The sequence below is a fragment of the Nomascus leucogenys genome, chromosome 17, assembly GCF_006542625.1.
Source record: "Nomascus leucogenys isolate Asia chromosome 17, Asia_NLE_v1, whole genome shotgun sequence".
NCBI lineage: Eukaryota > Metazoa > Chordata > Mammalia > Primates > Hylobatidae > Nomascus > Nomascus leucogenys.
Window position 1 is genome coordinate 92,183,148 of NC_044397.1, and position 19,459 is coordinate 92,202,606.

At 61.4% G+C, this 19,459-nt stretch overlaps 1 protein-coding gene and 1 long non-coding RNA gene across 2 annotated transcripts; one reads left to right on the top strand and one right to left on the bottom strand.

Annotated features, from left to right (window-relative positions):
* Positions 1-133: 133 nt before the first annotated feature.
* Positions 134-16,049, top strand: CACTIN (cactin, spliceosome C complex subunit). The gene is made up of 10 exons (XM_030797330.1): positions 134-359; positions 2,786-3,260; positions 5,858-5,953; positions 6,387-6,532; positions 7,403-7,565; positions 7,701-7,815; positions 12,089-12,281; positions 13,096-13,218; positions 13,318-13,631; positions 14,268-16,049. Exons 1-10 carry the CDS (start codon positions 181-183, stop codon positions 14,756-14,758), a joined length of 2,295 nt encoding a protein of 764 aa, XP_030653190.1. The 5' UTR covers positions 134-180; the 3' UTR covers positions 14,759-16,049.
* LOC115830987 lies at positions 12,752-19,433 on the bottom strand. The gene is made up of 4 exons (XR_004026532.1): positions 19,271-19,433; positions 15,415-15,480; positions 14,378-14,915; positions 12,752-13,898 (listed from the first exon to the last, which is right to left on the bottom strand). It is a non-coding gene; the product is annotated as an uncharacterized LOC115830987 (long non-coding RNA).
* Positions 19,434-19,459: the final 26 nt, after the last annotated feature.

Here is a 19,459-nt window from a genome sequence, read left to right on the forward strand (position 1 = left end):
ATTTGCAGACGTAGTGGAGAGTCTGGGGCGTCGGAGTCCTTGCGGGCTGGGGCAGCGGGATGGGTTGCTCTTTCCCATCTCAGGCGCGGATGGGGCAGCCTGGAGAGCGCCGTGAGCGAGGAAAGCCCCCAGCGCAGGCTTCGGTTATTGGTGTCTGTGCCGCGGCCACTGGCCCAGCCGATGGGTCGGGACACACGGTCGCGCTCGCGGTCCGCGGGTCGCCGGGGCCGAAGCCAGCGGAGCCAGAGCGGGAGCCGGAGCCGAAGCCGAAGTCGGAGCAGGAGCCATGGGCGGCGAAACCGGCGGCGTCGGGAGGACGAGGGACGGCGCAGACGGAGGCGGCGGAGTCGGGAGCGCAGGTGGAGTCGCTGCGGGAGTGGCGCTGGGGATCCGGCTCCTACCTCAGGAGCGCCCGACCGAGGGTTGGAGATCCCGGGGAACCGGGAAACCCCCGACTTATCGGGGAGGGCTTCCTGGAGAAGGGGACAACTGACCACGGGTCGGAATTAACCTGGCAGCGGAAGGAAGGCGAGAGGCGTTCCAGGCAGGGGACCGGGCGGTTGGAGGGACAGCCCGGAGCCGGGTGAGCGAGGCGGCGGGGAGGTAACGAGAGACCAGATCATATATCGAGCCTTGTGTGCTCAGCACATTAGATTTTGGTTATTAGTCGGAGGGAAACGGAGAGCCTTGAGAGGAGTTTGGGCAGGGGAGTGACGTGGACTTACTTAACTGCAAACTTTCTGGCTTTGAGGTGGAGAAGGGATGGAGCGGGGTAGGTAGGAGCGGCACCAGAGGAGGACGGCACGGTTGTCCAGACAGTAGATGATGGCAGCCTCGGTGGGAGGGAGGCTGTAGTCAACCACAGCGGGCAAAGTGCGTAGATTTCAGAGGGATTCTGGAAGTAGAGGAGACAACATTTGCTAGTGGAGGTGGGCTGTGGGAGGGAAGAAGACTCGGTGTTAGCTGGCAGGACTCACAGCCGACTCCTAGTACCTGAATCTCAGCTTCCCCACGGTCCTTTTCTTCTGGAGATGGGGCACTTGGTCGGATTTGCCTTGAGCCGGTTCCAGTACAGAGAAACCAGAATGGGGACAGGGAGTGATTCCCAGACCGGGGCCCCAGTGCTGGCTCAGTCCCTTCGTGGCTGACACTCAGGCCAGTCTTGCCCCGCTCTGGGCCAAGTTCACTCATCTGTTGTTGGTTTTTTTGTTTGTTTGTTTTTGAGACGGAGTCTTGCTCTGTCGCCTAGGCTGGGGTGCGGTGGCACGATCTCGGCTCACTGTTACCTTTGCCTCCTGGGTTCAAGCGATTCTTCAGCCTCAGCCTCCCGGGTAGCTGGGATTACAAGCGCGTGTTGCCACACCCAGCTAATTTTTGTATTTTTTCGTAGAGCTGGGGTTTCTCCATGTTGGTCAGGCAGGTCTTGAACTCCTGGCCTCAAGTGATCTGCCCGCCTCAGACTCCCAAAGTGTTGGGATTACAGGCGTGAGCCACCGCGCCTGCGCATAAGTCTTGTTAATGTCATCTTTGTGTTTTTTCACCTACCATTTTCTGGTATTGGAATTATTCGCAATAATTTGCCACTCTAGATATGTAATTAGAATTAATGTTCACGAAAATTCAGTTGAACTTGTGGCCAATATTTAAGGGCTCTGCAATGATTGGTTTCAACATAGTTTACATTTTTTGACATGAGCTTAATGGGTAGAGCATTTAACAAAATATTTGGCAGTTCTCTGCGTACAAAGACCCCTAAACGTGACTGAGCGCAGTGGCTCACATCTGTAATCCCAACACTTTGGGAGGCTGAGACAGGAGGCTTGCCTGAGCCCAGGAGTTCAAGACCAGCCTGGGCAACATAGCAAGACCCCTCTGCACAAAAAAATGTAAAGAGTTACCTGGGTGTGGTGGTGTGTGCCTGTAGTCCCCGCTACTCAGGAGGCTGAGGCTTGAGCCCAGGAGGTCAAGGCTGCAGTGAGCTCTGATCATGTCGCTGCACTCCAGCCTGTGTGACAGAGGGAGACTCTGTCTCTAATAAATAAAAATATACACCTTGCCTCTAGTAGACTCTGTGTCTAATAGACTTTGTCTCTAATAAATAAAACTAAAGGCCCCTGAACCACCCCTGAGGTTGTGCATCTTCCATTCCCTGCGCTCTACTCTGTTAACTCCTGTCCATCCTGTGGGACTAGTTCAAACACCACTTCCATCTAGGAAGCCCTCCCTTGACAACCTAAATGTGTTCGGGTCTCCTGGTTCATACCCTTATAATTCCTGTGCCACCAGCCCCAGCCACCTCCCTGCTCTCACCTCCTCCCTCTCCGCCACATTCTGTCTCAGCCACACAGCCTCCTCATTGTTCTTAGAACGTGGCAGGTCAGTGCCTGCCTCTAGGCCCTTGCTCTTGCTCTGCCTCGAACACTCTCCCTCTGAATCCACCCATCGCTGCCTCCCCACTCCCTCCAGACCTTGGCTCAGTGTCAGCTCCTGAGAGAGTCCCTCTCTGACCTCAGCCCTGCAGCCCCAGCCCCTGTGCTCGGCATCGCTACTCTTTGTGGCTTCTGCCTCTGCCTAGTGTTGCGTGGTGTGTTTATTTGCTGATGTCTTCCTTGTTGGGGCCCACCAGAGGGTGAGCCCAGGAAGGCAGAAGCCATCAATATTTGGGCCACTGCTGTGTCCCCAGAACCTAGAACAGTGCCTGCTCCGCCACGGGCATCCAGTAATCATCTGTGGAGCAGATGACAGTGGCAGGCACTGAGCAGGCATCCATGGGTCCTCTCCGCAGGTCAGATTTGGAGGAAGAGCGGTGGCAGCGCTCAGGGATGCGAAGCCGGAGCCCCCCGCGGCCCCAGTGGCACTCAAGGGATGGGGCCTCTCAGTCGGACTCGGGAGAGGAGCAGTCACGGGGCCAGTGGGCTCGCCGGCGACGGCGCGCACGCTCTTGGTCTCCTAGCTCCTCAGCGTCCAGCTCCACGTCTCCGGGGCGATCGCAGAGCCCCCGGGCGACCGCAGCTGCCCTGAGCCAGCAGCAGAGCCTGCAGGAGCGGCTGCGGCTGCGGGAGGAGCGGAAGCAGCAGGAGGAGCTGATGAAGGCCTTCGAGACGCCCGAGGAGAAGCGCGCACGGCGGCTGGCCAAGAAGGAGGCCAAGGAGCGCAAGAAGCGGGAGAAGATGGGCTGGGGTGAGGAGTACATGGGCTACACAAACACCGACAACCCCTTTGGAGACAACAACCTACTGGGCACCTTCATCTGGAACAAGGTGGGCCCCACCGGGTGGTGGCCTCTGTCCCTGTAGCATTTCCGCTGTTTCTGGAGACCCTAACACTCGAGACACTCCCAGCCTGCACTTGATTGTGCAGGAGTTGGTTTTACACATGCACGCATAAGCCAGCTTCTGCCGCCATCAGCTTTCTTTTTTGACACAGGGTCTCGCTCTGTCGCCCAGGCTGGAGTGCAGTGGCGTGATCATGGCTCACTGCAGCCTTGACCTCCTGGCCTCAAGCGATCCTCCTACCTCAGCTTTTTGACTTGCTGGGACCACAGGCATCACCACCATGCCCGGCTAATTTTGTATTTTTTTGTAAAGATGGAGTCTCACTATGTTGGCCAGGCTGGTCTCGAACTCTGAAGCTCAAGTGATTTTCCCACCTCGGCCTCCCAGAGTTCTGGGATTACAGGCATGAGCCACTGCACCCAGCCCACCATCATTTTCTTGCCATTAACTGTGTCTCTTGTGGTGTAAGCTTCAGCCATTCTTTGCCCCAAACACCAGCCCAACCTGAAACCTGTCTAGAGAGCCAGCTCTTGGCGTCACGTACCCAGGACAGGGTTCCACAGTTCCAGGCGCTCTGTCATCTGAGCTGGTTGTTTCGTTCTGCGCCCGCCATTTAGCCATCAGTCACACCGGTGGCATAAGACAACAGAACTTACCATCTCTTCGTTCTGGAGGCCAGAAGTCCAAAATCAAGGCATGGGGAGGTGTGGGTAGGACCCCACTCCCTTCGGGGGCTGAGGGGAGGCCCCTCCTGCCTCTCCCAGCTCCAGTCATGGCCGGTGATTCCTGGGCCCTCCCAGGCTTGCAGCTGCAGAACCCGGCCTGTTCCTGTGTTGCGTGGCCGGCTGTCTTCCCGTCTCTGTCTCCACATGGCCTTCTGCTCCGTGTGTCTGTATCTAAATGTTCCTCTTCTCATGAGGACACCAGGCGCTAGATGAGGGCCCGCCACCTCCAGGATGACCTCATCTTACCTACGTCTGCAAGACTTCATCACTTTTTTTTTTTTTTTTTTTTTGAGACGGAGTCTCACTCTGTTGCCCAGGCTGGAGTGCAATGGCGCAATCTCGGCTCACTGCAACCTCCGCCTCCTGGGTTCAAGTGATTCCCCTGCCTCAGCCTCCCAAGTAGCTGGAATTACAGGCGGGTGCCACCACAGTCGGCTAATTTTTGTATTTTTAGTAGAGACGGAGTTTAACCATGTTGGTCAGGCTGGTCCCGAACTCCTGACCTCAAGTGATCTGCCCGCCTTGGCCTCCCAAAATGCTGAGATTACAGGTGTCAGTCACCATACCCGGCCAAGACCTCATTTCACATAGGGTCACAATTACAGCTGCAGGGGTTCAGACGGGGTTGTGCCTGTGGGGGACACAGCTCATCTGAAGCAGCGTCCACTTGTGGAGGGGGTGGAGCAGGCAATGTGTGGGCTGGGCCTACTGCACCTGCTCGCTGGTTGCTCAGTTGGGAGCTGTGGGGTCCCCAGGTGGCTTCTGCCCGATGTTGTCTGAGAACACAACGAGCTCCTTCCGCCTCGGGGCCCTCACACTGCTGCGCCCCTGCCTGGACATGCTCTGCCCCTTCCCCGGCTGTTCTCTTCTGTCAGGCCTCAACTGACACGTCCCCTCTTGAGAGAGCCCTTCCTGGCCCCTTGCTCCCCAGAGCCCCCAGGGTTCTTTATTGAGGCACACACTGCTGCCTGGCACTTCATCGCCACTGTGTGCTGTGTGCCTGCGGTGTGCTGGGCACTACCGTGAGCTCTGGGTGGGCAGCCATGGAGGAGGAAGCTGTGGTCATCATTGACGCTTGCGGAAGCGGCCCCAGGCTGGGCTGGATAGACCACAGAGTGGCCCGGGTGTCTAGGGGGTGGTCCCCAGCCAGGCAGCCTGTGTCCCTGGAGGCAAGTTCTTCTGGGCGGCAGGGGGTCCTGGAACCCCCTCATGGCGACGGGGTGCCGGGAGCCTGGGGAAGGTGGTCGGGGAAGTGGGGGCTCCGCACCAGGCTCTCAGACAGCTGCTGGCAGAAGCCAGCTTTGAGGGTCTCCAGGCTGGGACAAGCCCATCAGTGGCCACCCCTGTGCCCCGCTGTGTGGGCGGGACCCCATGACCCCGCAGGTTTGCTTTCAGAGCTGCTGCTGCCCCCACTCACTGTTCCTGCCCTGTCCCACGCGCACTGGGGGACCCTGACTTGCTGAGGGCGTGACCTTCACGTCTGAAGCAGCCAGACTCCCGGGTAAAGCGAGTCAGCAGGCCCCGAGCAAGGCTCTTCTGTTGGGGGCTGGGGTGGCCCTGAGTGAGGCCCTCCTGTTGGGAGTTGGGGTGGCCCTGAGCGAGGCCCTCCTGTTGGGAGTTGGGGTGGCCCCTTCTTCCCCTTTGCATACATCTCACTCCCAGTGGGGGCTCTATGTCTGTGCTGACTTGGATCCACTGAGTTTCAGGAGCATTAAGGAGGGGGTTGGAAGACGTGCAGTGTTGGCAGGTCACCTCTCTGCAAAACGAGGACCCTGGTCAATCTCTTGGACGAAGGAGCAGAGGAGGGGGGCAAGGGGGCAGATCTGTGCTCAGGGCGGGTGTGCTTGGCACTTCCAGGCCCTGGAGAAGAAGGGGATCAGCCACCTGGAGGAGAAGGAGCTGAAGGAGCGGAACAAGAGGATCCAGGAGGACAACCGGCTGGAGCTGCAGAAGGTAGGCACTCTGCCAGCCCACTGGGCAGGGCCCTCCATCTCCAAGGCCTGGAGGCCCACCCCCTCTGGCGGGACTTGAGGGGCTTAGGTGGGAAGTCCGGGGGCTGGCTTCAGGTAAGGCTGGATCCAGGGACTCAGACCATGGCCCCAGGAAACTGTTCCCCTCCACCTCTTGGCTCTGCTGGCCTCGGGCCTTCACTCCCACATGCTGTCTTCAGGGTGGCCGAGAGGGCCCCAGCTGCTCTGAGCCGCTGAGTCTTGGGCAGGAGGGCCCTCTCCCTTCCCAAGGTCTGTCCACCAGCCCAGGCATCTCCAGACTAATCCCTGTGCCCAGGGCAGCTGGGTGGAGGCTGGGCCCCCATCATCACAGCCCCTCCTTCTGCAGCCCCGCGGCCCCCATGGCCCCAGCTGCCCTCAGCCTCCTGTGCCTGCAGGTGAAGCAGCTGCGGCTGGAGCGGGAGCGGGAGAAGGCCATGCGCGAGCAGGAGCTGGAGATGCTGCAGCGAGAGAAGGAGGCAGAGCACTTCAAGACGTGGGAGGAGCAGGAGGACAACTTCCACCTCCAGCAGGCCAAGCTGCGGTGCGCCGGGGCCTCCCTCCCCCCGACCCAGACTTGGAGCCAGGGCCGGGCACTGGCTGTCACTCTGGAAGCCACTGCTCTCCCACCCTTCAGGGTCCCACATGGCACTTCCTGGGACCTTCCCTTCCGGACCCCTTCCCGGGTGGCAAGGGTCCTGTCTCCTGCCCTCCCACGCTGGGCGGGGTGCAGAGCAGATGGGCCCAGGTGAACGGCACCCCATGCGTGCTGGACGCCAGTCCTGCACTGACTGCGGTTGTCCCTCCCACACTCCACCCAGGAGGGTGGCACCCCCATCCGCCCGGATTACAGACAAGCTGCGGCTCCGGGGTGTCCCTGCTTGCTTTGGGCCCCGTGGCGGGTGACATCCCAGCTCGGGCCTGCCTGGTGACGTGTTCCCTTGGGTTGGACCAAGACCCGTCTGCAATGCGTACCCCCCTGCAGGCCCAGAACAGAACCCCGGCTCTCTGCCCCGAGTGGTCTGCTTGGGGGAGGAGGTGGTTGCGAGGCAGTGACTACTCTGGCCCCCAAGCCTTCCTCTGCTTCAGCTCCTCCACTGTTCCCCATCACAGCCCACATAGAAGCCGCCCTCCTGGGCACATCCCAGAGGCCCTCCAGGAAGCCCCTCCCACCTGGCCCACCCTCCGGGTCCATGCTGTGTGCACTGCACTTTGTCTGCACTGCTGACCTGCGCCCTCTGGGTGACCCGGCTCATTCTACCTTATGCCTCCTCCTCCAGGAAGCCTTCCCTGACCACCCCCAACGGGTCAGGCCCCTCCCTAGCTCCCACTGGTGTGGTCACCCCAAGGGCAGGGTCTTCAGCATGGAGGGTACAGCCCAGGCTCTGACGCCACCTTCCCCTGCTCCCCACAGTTCCAAGATCCGCATCCGGGACGGGCGGGCCAAGCCCATCGACCTGCTGGCCAAGTACATCAGCGCCGAGGATGACGACCTGGCCGTGGAGATGCACGAGCCCTACACGTTCCTCAACGGCCTCACCGTGGCCGACATGGAGGACCTGCTGGAGGACATCCAGGTACCCAGCCCCACCCGCTGCTGACCTGCACCCTCCCCACCCCAGCCACGCCCAGCCCCACCCGCTGCTCTGCTGACCTGCACCCTCCCCCACGCCAGCCAAGCCCGTGCCCTGACCCCCGCCCCCCGCCCCCAGGTCTACATGGAGCTGGAGCAGGGCAAGAACGCCGACTTCTGGCGGGACATGACCACCATCACTGAGGACGAGATCTCCAAGCTCCGCAAGCTGGAGGCCTCGGGCAAGGGGCCAGGTAACGGCGGGCGTGCGCCTGGGCTCCAGGGGAGCTGCGGGGGCTACAGCATTCACCCAGAAGCCTCAGACTTGCTGTGGGGCCTGGTGCTCTCTGCAGGCCTGTTTCCCCAACTGGGGCCTCCCCTTCTGGGCCGAGCCACCAGGGGGCAGCAGCGGGCAGTAGGCCCTGGGAGGGGTGCAGCGGGGTGGGCCTCTGTCTGGGGTGCAGGGCCAGCGGCGTCCAGACCCAGCGTCCCGTAAACGCTGACTCGGCGGTGCCAGCCTCACGGCAGCCACGGGGCTTTCCGCTAGGGTTTCAGTGCTCACGGTGGCTCTGCCTGTTTGACAGCAGGTCTCGCTCCACCTGGCCTGAAGGCCGTGCCACCCTGCTTCAGAGCACTCCCCCTCCCATGGGTCAGTTCATGCCCCTCCAACCTGATGGGCTTTTAAAATCATGTTTCCCTCCCCTCCGTGTGGTTGTACACACATGGTTGCCGGGGATGCTCTGAAGCATCTACCCCGAGCACTGCGGACATGTGGGCTGGGCCGTTCCCTAGGGTGGGGCCGTCCTGGACACTGCCGGGTGCTGAGCAACGTCCCTGGCCTCCACCCACCCCGGGTCAGGAGCACCCCTAGTCCTGACAACTGCAGATGTCCCCAGACGTCGCCCAGAGTCCCCTGGGGGCAGAATTGCCCTAGATGAGACCCCCCTGGTCTAAAAGCCAACCACAGCAGCCCTGGCCCTCCCCCCAAAATCCACACCCCAGCGGCTGCTGTAACAGTGCCTGGCTCTCACGGGCCACGCATCCCTGTCGATAGACCCGGTCCTTCCCCTGCCCTCTTTCTCAGGCCTTGGCTGCTACCAGCCCATGGTGGCCGAGGATCCCAGGAGGCTGGGTCAGTGTCATTTGCAGCCCTCAGCGTGGTCTGTGGCAGGTCCTTCCTAGGAAAGAGCCTGTGGCTTTCCTCTTTTTCAGTGGGGCTTTGCCTTCCCCGGAGGTGGAGGTCACTCAGCCATCCCGTCCCTCCAGTGGTCTCCTCGGTGGGGCGCATCCTCCCGTAACCTCCGAGAGGCAGGGCAATTCTCCAGCATCAGAGATGTGTCCGTAAGGGTCTTTGTGTGCTCCTGCTGGTGGCAGCGGGTCTGGGGAAAGACTTCTGGATGCAGTACATTTTCCTTCAGAAGCCCCAGACCCTAGCCACCGGCTGCAGGACACCTGGGACGCATTTCCAGCATTGCCCTAGGCCCCGCCCTCTCCTATAAGCCTGGGACGCATTTCCAGCGTGCCCTATTGCCCTAGGCCCCGGCCTCTCCCGTCCTTTCCATGGCCCTCTGCCTCCACCACGTCTGCCTCGGCCCTTCTTCCCCCTCACGCATTACAGTTGGGGGTCCCAGGTGGCTTTGGTGTCCTCTGAGGGAGTATCTGATTCTCTTTTCAACACGGTTTCCAGGAGTAGGGAACCGAGGGGTCTTTGCTGTCCTCCCAGAGACCCACAGAGCCCCTGTCTTGGATCTTCTTCAATTAATTGGGCTTTTTCTTTTACTTTTCATTTTTCAGAGACAAGGTCTCGCTCTGTCACCCAAGCTAGAGTTGAGTGGTGCGATCAAGGCTCACTGTAGCCTCGACTTCCTGGGCTCAGGTGATCCTCCCACCTCAGCCTCCCTGGAAGCTGGGACTACAGGCGCTCACCACCACACCCAGCTAATTTATTTTTTTTATTTTTTGAGAAGGAGTCTCACTCTGTCACCAGGCTGGAGTGCAGTGGTACGATCTCTGCTCACTGCGACCTCTGCCTCCCAGATTCAAGCGATTCTCCTGCCTCAGCTGCCCAAGTAGCTGGGACTACAGATGCGTGCCATCACACTCAGCTAATTTTTGTATTTTTAGTGAGACGGGTTTTCACCATGTTGGCCAGGATGGTCTGAATCTCTTGACTTCATGATCCGCCCACCTCAGCCTCCCAAAGTGCTAGGATTACAGGCGTGAGCCACCATACCCAGCCACTTTTGAAAATTTTTTGTAGAGATGGGGTCTCACTGTGTTGCCCAGGCTGGTCTTGAACTCCTGGCCTCAAGCAGTCCTCCTGCCTCACCTCCAAAAGGGCTAGGATTAAAGGCATGAGCGACTGCATGCTTTTTCTTTTTAATTTTTTACAAAATGATTTAAGTTTTTTATTTCTGTAGGTTATTGGGGAACAGGTGGTGTTTGGTTACATGAATAAGTTTTTTTGTTTTTTGAGACGGTGTCTTGCTCTCTCGCCAGGCTGGAGTGCAGTGGTGTGAGCTCAGCTCGCTACAACCTCCGCCTCCTGGGTTCAAGCGATTCCCCTGCCTCAGCCTCCCAAGTAGCTGGGATTACAGGCGTGCACCACCACACCCGGCTAATTCCTTGTATTTTAGTAGAGACAGGGTTTCACGATGTTGGCCAAGATGGTCTTGATCTCCTGACCTCGTGATCCACCCACCTCAGCCTCCGAAAGTGCTGGGATTAAAGGCGTGAGCCACCACGCCTGGCCGTTTACATGAATTTCTTTAGTGGTGATTTGTGAGATTTTGGTGCACCTAGCTTTTTCTAGGAAGTTCTAACTCTACAGGAGGTTGTGCAGTAGAAAACGCGTGTCATCCCAGCTCAGCTTCATTAGCCTCCCACCCTGTATAGGGCCTGGCCTCTCCCCATGCAGCGCCAGGGCCCTTGGCCTGCACCCCCAGCCTCTAGCAGCTGTTGGGACCCCCTAAACCCCCTGGGCCCCCTTGTGGGCATTCGGGAGGCGTCCAGACATGCAGCAGGACGTCCAGACCCGGCTTTCTGTAGACGCTGACCTGGCGGCGCCTGGCCTGGCTTCCTGGGAGCTTCCCAGCTGGGCTCTTCTGCTTGGGTTTCAGTGTTCGTGGCAGCCCCGCCTGTCCGGGCACAGCCGCGCTGTGCTTGGCTGGGGCTGCCACAGATTCCAGTGCCACTTAGGGCCCAGCAAAGGGGCAGCAGCTCTGGGTGCCGATTCCAGGGTCCCAGGTGATTGGCTGGAGGGGACTTGGGTCCGTCTAGGCTCTATCCAGTCCCCTGTGGTCAGGGTGTGGGCCTCTTGACCCTCTGTCCACCGGTGGGGACTGGAGAAGGCAGGTCTTGAGCAGGGTGCCTGCGCTGGTCACCCCCACCCGGTGTGTCACCAGCAGCTATGCACCAAGCTCCCTGTGGGCCCAGCATGGCACAGGGAACAGCAGCAGCAAACCCCCTTGCCCGCCTCGGGAAGCTGCCATCGCTGGATGGTCAGGGAGGGCTTCCCGACGGAAGGGATGTTCTCACTGAGCATGGAGGATGCGAGGAATTTAGGAGGCGAACGGGACAGAGAAGGATGGGTGGCTGGCAGGAAGCACAGCATGTGCAAAGGCCCAGAGATGGCAGGGGTTGGGCATGGGCAGCAAGGGGGGCAGGGTTGTGAGGTGAGGACAGACCCAGCGGGGTGGGTGGCAGTGGCCCAAGAGCAGCCCTGAGGCCGCCGGTATGCCACGCGGTGTGGGGCAGAGCACGTGGAGTCAGGCTGGGCTCCGGCCTCCCAGCACCCCACTCCCGCCCTCAGCAGCCTCCCCGTCCATCGAGGAGGGACTTGAGCCTCGGGCCCCCGGGCCAGTGGTAGATGCCAGACAGACTCCATGTAGGATGGGGGGCAGCGGTGGGGAGCCGTTTGTCCTGGGGCTGCCCCAGGACTTCCCCAGGGGCCAGCAGGGTGGCCTTCTTTGCTAGGGCAGAGCTCCTCATTAGGCTTCACAGAGGGAAACCAAGGCCCAGAGAGGGCAGTCTACTTGCCCACAGTCACATAGCCCGGGCTGGCAGAGCAGATCTGAATTCCAGAGAGCTTGGCTACTGAGCACACCCCCCACCCCCTCATGGGCTGCCCAAGGCCAGGGCAGAGTTGGTTCAGGTTGGTTCAGGTTGGAACTAGGGTTCCCAGACCCACATATCAGACTCACCCGGGGAGGGGCATTCTCAGGGCCAGTCCTGGTCTCCCCTGCGCTGGGGGCCTGGGCCTCCACGGCAAGGCCTCAGCAACTGCATTTTAACATGGCTCCCAGCCTCCGCCCACCCCTTCCCCTCCGCTGTGGCCAGGGTGGGGACAACCTGAGACCAGGGAGGAGGTGGGACCCCCGTGAGGGGAGGGGACTGGACTGGATGGGACCCCTGTGGGGGAAGAGGAGGGGAGGGGGACCCCCCCCATGGCAGGGGAGGAGGCTCTGATGGGGTGGAGGAGCACCTAGGAAATGTGGAACCGCCCCCCATGCCCCCACCCCGCTGCAGGTGAGCGCCGTGAGGGGGTCAACGCCTCTGTCAGCTCCGACGTGCAGTCGGTGTTCAAGGGGAAGACATACAACCAGCTGCAGGTCATCTTCCAGGGCATCGAGGGCAAAATCCGCGCCGGTGGCCCCAACCTGGACATGGGCTACTGGGAGAGCCTCCTGCAGCAGCTGCGGGCCCACATGGCACGGGCCCGGTGAGCACTGGGTGCGGGTACCAGGGGTGGTGCCGTCCGGGTGGGATGGGTTTCGCCCCCTCCTGGGTCCTGGGTGGGGTGGGTCTCGCCTCCTCCTGGGACCTTGTGGGGTGGGGGGGGGGCAGAAAAGTGCCGCCTGGCCGGGGCTGGCCTGTGAGAGATGAAGGGGGGCCGGGGGGCGCGTAGGCCCACGCCCTAGTGGGAAGGTCCCAGGAGGCTCCAGTGTCCTCACCCGGAGTCCTGAGCCCTGTTGGTCTCACAGGGCTCCCCAGGAGCTTCCGCCCTTTAACGAGTACCTGGCGCGCTCCAGCAGCCATGGCATCACAGGAAGCCCCAAGGCGGCCTGCCTGTCCACGCTGCCTTCCGCCCAGGCCTGTGCCCTCCCAGCGCTGCTGCCTCCCGGCCTCTGGCTGTGTACAGATTCCTGGACTGTTTTTGGCACCGCTGTGTAAATACATGTCTCCTCTGCTAATTTGTAAATGTCTCTAAATTTATCATGTTTGTTGGCTGGTGTCCTGCTGGGCCCCTTCTCCCGGCCAGCCCCAGCCACAACACACTGAGACTCCAACGTGAGACAGAGACCCACCCCTCCCTGCCACGGGATGGTTCTCCGGGGTACCTGGGTCCTCTCGTCCTCTCTCCCATAAGCCTTGACCCTGAACTGACCAAGCCTGGGCAAAGGTCCCAGCCAGAGCTGTGGCTGCTCACCACCTTCTCAGGGTCCTTGCAGCAAAAAGGGGCGTGAGACTCTCGGTGGGGATGGGGCGCGGAGCCCCTTTGCCTCCACGTGGCTGACCCCGGCCCTGCGTCCCAGGTTGCGTGAGCGCCACCAGGACGTGCTGCGGCAGAAGCTGTACAAACTGAAGCAGGAGCAGGGCGTGGAGAGCGAGCCGCTGTTCCCTATCCTCAAGCAGGAGCCCCAGTCCCCCAGCCGCAGGTAGGCCCGGCCGGCACCCCGGGGACGCCGATGCAGACGCGGAACAGGATGGAGGGGCAGTGGGCAGCCTCCGCGCCTCCAACGCTCTCTCCTCCCCAGCCTGGAGCCTGAGGACGCGGCGCCCACCCCGCCCGGGCCCTCCTCGGAGGGCGGCCCCGCGGAGGCCGAGGTGGACGGCGCGACCCCGACAGAGGGCGACGGCGACGGGGACGGTGATGGCGAGGGCGAGGGCGAGGGCGAGGCGGTGCTCATGGAAGAGGACCTGATCCAGCAGAGCCTGGACGATTACGACGCCGGCAGGTACAGCCCGCGGCTACTCACGGCGCACGAGCTGCCACTGGACGCGCACGTGCTGGAACCGGATGAGGACCTGCAGCGCCTGCAGCTCTCGCGCCAGCAGCTCCAGGTCACGGGTAAGGGCGGGGCTGGAGGCCAGGGGGCGGGGCCAGTGGGGCGAGCTGGGGGCGGGGCTTCTCCAGCCTCATTTCCCTGCTGAAGCCCCTGGCATCAGTGGGGAGCTGCTTGATTCTTTTCCCCCAGGTGTCTGAGCGTCCGTTCCGTCACCTGCACTGGGGCGTTCATTCATTCATCCTGGGCTTGCTGGCCCACTGGCCTTGGGGCCACAGGTGGTGGAAGCTTTTACCAGCCGCTGTCCGAGCATTCCCTGGGCAGCCTCGGTCCTAAGACAGGAGAAAATACCAGCTTCAGAAAATCCCTGGGCCAGGACCCCCTTGGGGGTCATGCGTGGGGCTGGATCCCGCAGCCAGGTCTTAACCACCAGGTTCTCCTGCCGCTCGGCGGGGAAGCGCGCTGTGCTTGGTCCCCACCCAGGAGGACGATAGATATGAAGACCAAGGTCCGGGGCTCGGGGCGGATGGTGCGGGTCTCAGGGCCCCCCAGGACCTGTCCCCTCCCCATGTGCCTTAGCCCGCCCCAGTCTGTTTCCCTTTTGCGGGAGGCACCAGCGGCCGTCCCTGCCAGAGAGGCTAGGAGGGAGGCCAGGACCCAGGGGGAGGCCGAGGCCCGGGTGAACGCCGTCCCGCCCGCAGGAGACGCCAGCGAGAGCGCGGAGGACATCTTCTTCCGGCGGGCCAAGGAGGGCATGGGCCAGGACGAGGCGCAGTTCAGCGTGGAGATGCCGCTCACCGGCAAGGCCTACCTGTGGGCCGACAAGTACCGGCCACGCAAGCCGCGCTTCTTCAACCGCGTGCACACGGGCTTCGAGTGGAACAAGTACAACCAGACGCACTACGACTTTGACAACCCCCCGCCCAAGATCGTGCAGGGATACAAGTTCAACATCTTCTACCCCGACCTCATCGACAAACGCTCCACGCCCGAGTACTTCCTGGAGGCCTGCGCCGACAACAAGGATTTCGCCATCCTGCGCTTCCACGCGGGGCCGCCCTACGAGGACATCGCTTTCAAGATCGTCAACCGCGAGTGGGAATACTCGCACCGCCACGGCTTCCGCTGCCAGTTTGCCAACGGCATCTTCCAGCTGTGGTTCCACTTCAAGCGCTACCGCTACCGGCGGTGACGGCCCCGGGGAACGGCAGGCAGGTGGCCTCCGGGGCGCAATAAAGGGGTTTTGGTGAAGCTGGTGGTCACTCCAGGGCCACTGTCTGGGCTGAAGGGCCGCGGGTTCACGTCCCACCTCAGGCTGCATCTTCCTGTCGCCAGGCCTCAGTTTCCACCTATGTAAAAGGGGGGTCACCACTGAGCCTGCCATGGTGAGCTGAGGATATGCTGGGACAGGCTGGCCTAGGGTCCCGATGCATCGGTGGGCGCCGCCGTGGGCACCTTCCGAGCACGAGGGTGGCCAGCAGCCGCCAGCTGACCTCACCATCCAGGCAGACACTCTGCCGCCCCTCAGCCAGGCTGGGTGTGGGGCCCACAGGGCCTGCCCCAAGCGGCGGCCACACAGGGTGCTGTGGAGATGGGCCAGAGGGGCCCAGGCTTGGCGGTGCCAGGCTTGTGAGAAGCAGGAAACTCAAGGCCAGCCCCGCCACATCACGGGGCACCCACTGGGTGTGAGGCAGAGCCCACGACTGGGGCAGCTCCAGCCCTGCCCACAGGCCACCCTTGCCCGCATCGGCAGCATTGAGGCTGGCACCCTGCTGGCGCCCGATCTGCCACTGCAGAAGGGACCATCTGTGGACACCCACGCTCTGCAGGGACTGGCCCCCAACTCACCCCGTGCTGGCTGGTGGGGTCCATTTCCCCGCAGTGGGTGTGGAGTATGCGTCGAGGTCCCCGTCTCTGTCAAGGTCATGGGAACCAAAAGTCACTGAGCCGTCCTCCCCCCACCTCCGAGCACAGGGCCTGGAGGGCAGGGGCTCCCCGAAGCCTGGGGGTTGAATGGTGAGGGGCTTCCCCAGGGATCCCCCCATCTGGCCTGCTCATGGGGCCTTGGGATGCGAGACCAGTGACCCCTAGTTTTGCCTATGTCAGGACAGTGGCTCCTTCTCACTCCCCTTTCTCAGGCCAGGAGGCCCGAGGGCCACACGGGTGCCACAGCCCAGGTCGGAGTGGCCCAGCCGGCAGGCTTGTTCCTTCAGCATCTGATGGGAACATCTCCAACAGAAGCAAAATGGAATGTGCCTCCCAGACCCCCAGAGGGCCACCCAACCTCACCAGTCACCAGCCCCAGACCACCCACAGCCCCTCCCAGACACCCTGCCTCATCTGGAAATAGTTTCATTTGTTTCTCTAAAAAGACTTTTGTAGGTGGGAAAAAAAATCTTTTAATCTCATGGAATTGGCCTATTGGCAAGATTGCATGTTTTTTTTAAATAAACGTTTTATTTTAGAATAATCTCAGGTTTGCAGAAATGCAGAGAGTGTAACGTCCCCGACGCCCCACACCCACTGCCCTAGTTGCTGCCGGCATTTGTGACACAGCGCATTTGTCACAAGGAAAGAGCCTGGGAAACAACACGGCACCCAACTGGGGCCCGGTGGTCCCTTGGGAGCTGTTAGTGCCCGGGCCTGTCTTTGCCCCCCACCCCTCTGCCTTGCCTCCCACAGCGGGGGCGACAGTCCATTTCCCAGACGACAGGAGGGAGGGTACAAGGGTGGACACAGCTGCTGGCCTGGGCCCAGGCTCTCGTGGGGGCAGCGCTTGGCCATGCCTGGGGACATTCATGGTGGTCCCGCCTTGGGGCTGCTCCTGGCGTGGAGTGGGTGGAGGCCAGGGATGCTGCCCAGTGTGCTTCAGTGCCCAGGATGAGCCTCCCCAAATGTCCTCACTGCAGTAGGCAGAGGTGCGAGGCAGATCCTGCACTCCCCTGGGGCACTGGTCACCTCCCAGCCCCGACCTCTAACAGGATCCTGGAAGTTGCTGGCACAGGCATTGGGAACTGGCCAGCGAAGTGCATCTGATCAGCGTCCGCTCTCCACCCCGCAGACCCTGGCCCACACTGACCAGCCTGTTCCAGAATCCCGAATCACATTGCAGCACACACAACACAGCCATCCCCGGCCCAGCCTTTAGCAGACATCACAAGTTGATGGCAGATGGCCAGAGCCAACTTAGAATCCTCTGGGCAGCCTCTTGCATGGGTCCCTGGCCAGCTCCACTGCCGATCAGGACAGGCTGCTGAGGGCAGGGCTGAGTCCGGGCTGGACTTGGGAGGCACTTTTTCTTTTTTTGAGACAGGCTGGAGTGCAGTGACGTGATCACAGCTTTCTACATCCTCAACACCAGAAAGCACTTTTGAGCCCAGAGTGCTGTTTGGGACAGGCCGGGTTCTGTAGTCGCAGCCCAGGTTGTGTGTGCATGGCTGGCGCAGCCCAGCCTGTACTGGGCCTAACCCGGCCCTCCCACCAGCTCTGTGTGACTATTTACTTCCATTTGGCTGCTTGGGACACTGAGGCTCACAAAAGCCCACGTTGTGGAGCCCAGAAAGTGGCAGAGCCAGTATTAGAAGCTGGGTTTCTCTACCTTGAAGAATCCCAATCCCAGACCACCACCCTGTCCCTGCCTCAGTTTCCCCACCTGCCCCTGCAGAGATTCCCCCAGCCCCAGTATCCTGCTTCCTCCTCCTCACGTGCCTTTTGCACCCCAAGGGAGATGGCCGTCCTCCAACTGGCAAGGCACATGTTTTGTCAGGGGTCCCAGTCTGGAGGGAGCAGAGCTGGGGACCTGGGACCCCCAAAGGGTCACGGGCACTGGGCCTGGGAAAACAGGCTGCTGGCCGAGAAGGGTGACGGCTGCCTTGCAGAGGACAGGGCAGCAGGTGTGCCCAGGGCAGGGTCACACAGGGCTCAGGCCAAGCTAAGGAGCCAGATCGTAGGGGAGCAGGGCACCAGGGAGCTACGGAGGGCATGTGAGTGGGGGAGGGCCTCCGAGCTGGGTGTCAAGAAGACCCTGTAGGCAGACAGGAGGTGGGGGCCAGGGGTAGGACCTGCACACCACCACCCCCATCTACCCCATGACTCTCCACCCTGGACCGAGGTCCACCTGGTGTCCTGGAAGCTGCCCCCACCCCCACCCAGCTTCCTGACTTTGGCTGTGTCCAGAGCTAAGAATAGACTCTCCCTGCCCGGCCCCCACCGGCCCCCGCCGGAAACCACAGCCATGGGGGGCACATCCTGAGCCTGGCCTCTGTTCCCACCATCTGCCCCCCAGCCCCTCACAACTCCTCCCACCACAGCCTCCTGTGCTCCCATTGAACCCGAGGTGCCGGCAGGGGGCAGGGGGCGGGCCAAGACCAGGAGACCAGCAACCAGCCCCCGATGGCAGGGAAGCCCAGTGGTCATGTTCCAATCCCACACGTGGGCGTGGCATTGTTCCCCCTTTGTGCCTCAGTTTCCCCATCTCTAAAATTTAGAGTATCTTGACCCCTTGCCTTGCAGAGATGTGGTGAGGCTTAAGCTAAATGCAAGTGTCCTTCTCTGAACTCTGCCCAGGCTGTTTCCCAGAAGAGACATTGTCCTTGTTATCTCAGGGCCGAGGACAGAGGAAGTGGGGACAGGACAGCCTTCCTCCATCTCTCACTGCCCCCTCATCTGGAGCCCCAGCCCCACATCCTCCTCCCCCCACATCTGCCCTCCTTGCAGTTACTGTAGCAAGGGCCTCACGCCCTCTCTTGCCTCCAAAGCTTTATACATGCAATTCCTGTCACTGCCACGTACTCCAGACCTGGGGTGCTCCTATTCATCCCACAAAACCCCACTTCCCACGCCCTCTCCTCACAAGATGCCTTCCTAGCTCACCTCTGGGCTTCCCTAGGCCCTGTCACTTCCTTTGGCCCAGCCCTGACCCCAGGGGGCTGGAACAGTCTGTGTCCAGTTCATTCTCCAGCCTAGGGCATCCTGAAGGGCAGGCTTGGTTTCAGGTCTCACTTGGAGCTCCTAATTGTTCCACTGTATAAGCTGGAACACAGGGGTTGGGGAGAGTAAGACTTGGAGATCAGGTCGGCTTCACGGAAGAGCGGCCTTGGAGCCAGGGTTTTGCCAGATCCATAGGAGGTGGACAGCCTCCTTGCCAGGAAAGAGAGAAGTTGTGTTAAATGACTGGTGACTCAATGGGATAGAGCTTTGGGAGGGAGGTTGGGTGTGGCCGAAGGCCAGGAGGAGGAAGGATAGTGGGAGGGGTAGCCGGGGAAGGGGCTTCCGGACTGGGCTGACGAGAGGGCCGGGCCAGGATGGGAACCCCCCTCACTCACAGCCTGGACTAGCAGCCCTCCCGGGCCCAGGGGACAGGGTGGGGTGCAGTCAGGGCCAGGCCAGCTTGTCCGGTCCCACTCCAGGTCCCTAACTCAAGGTCCTGTCTGGCTCGGGTGTGCAAACAAGGCCAAGGACGCCCAAGGTCCCCCCTCTGCAAAGAGACAGTACCAGTCCCTGCGTCCGGCACCTTCTCAGCCATTCCTGTTGGGTTCCATCCCTCCTTCCCCAGCCCGAGTTGGGGGGTGGGCAGGAAAGAGTGCCCATCCCCCACTGCAGCCTCCCGGCTCCAGACTCTTCCTCCTCTGGCTCCAAAGCCACCTCTGAGCCTCCTCAAGAGACCCTCCCACGCGATGCCATCACCCCAGCCCTCCCGGCTCACCTGCTGTGGGACCACCTTTCTCAGTCTGGCTGTGTCGCCTGGTGCACCCCCCATCCCTCTGTCCTCCCACCCCACCCCTGGAGGGGGCCTCAAATATGTCCTGCATGTATTAAGCAGGGCATAATACTACTGTGTGCCGGGTTCCAGCGCACCCAGTGAATTTGGAGCCCTGGAGTCTGGGCGCCCCCC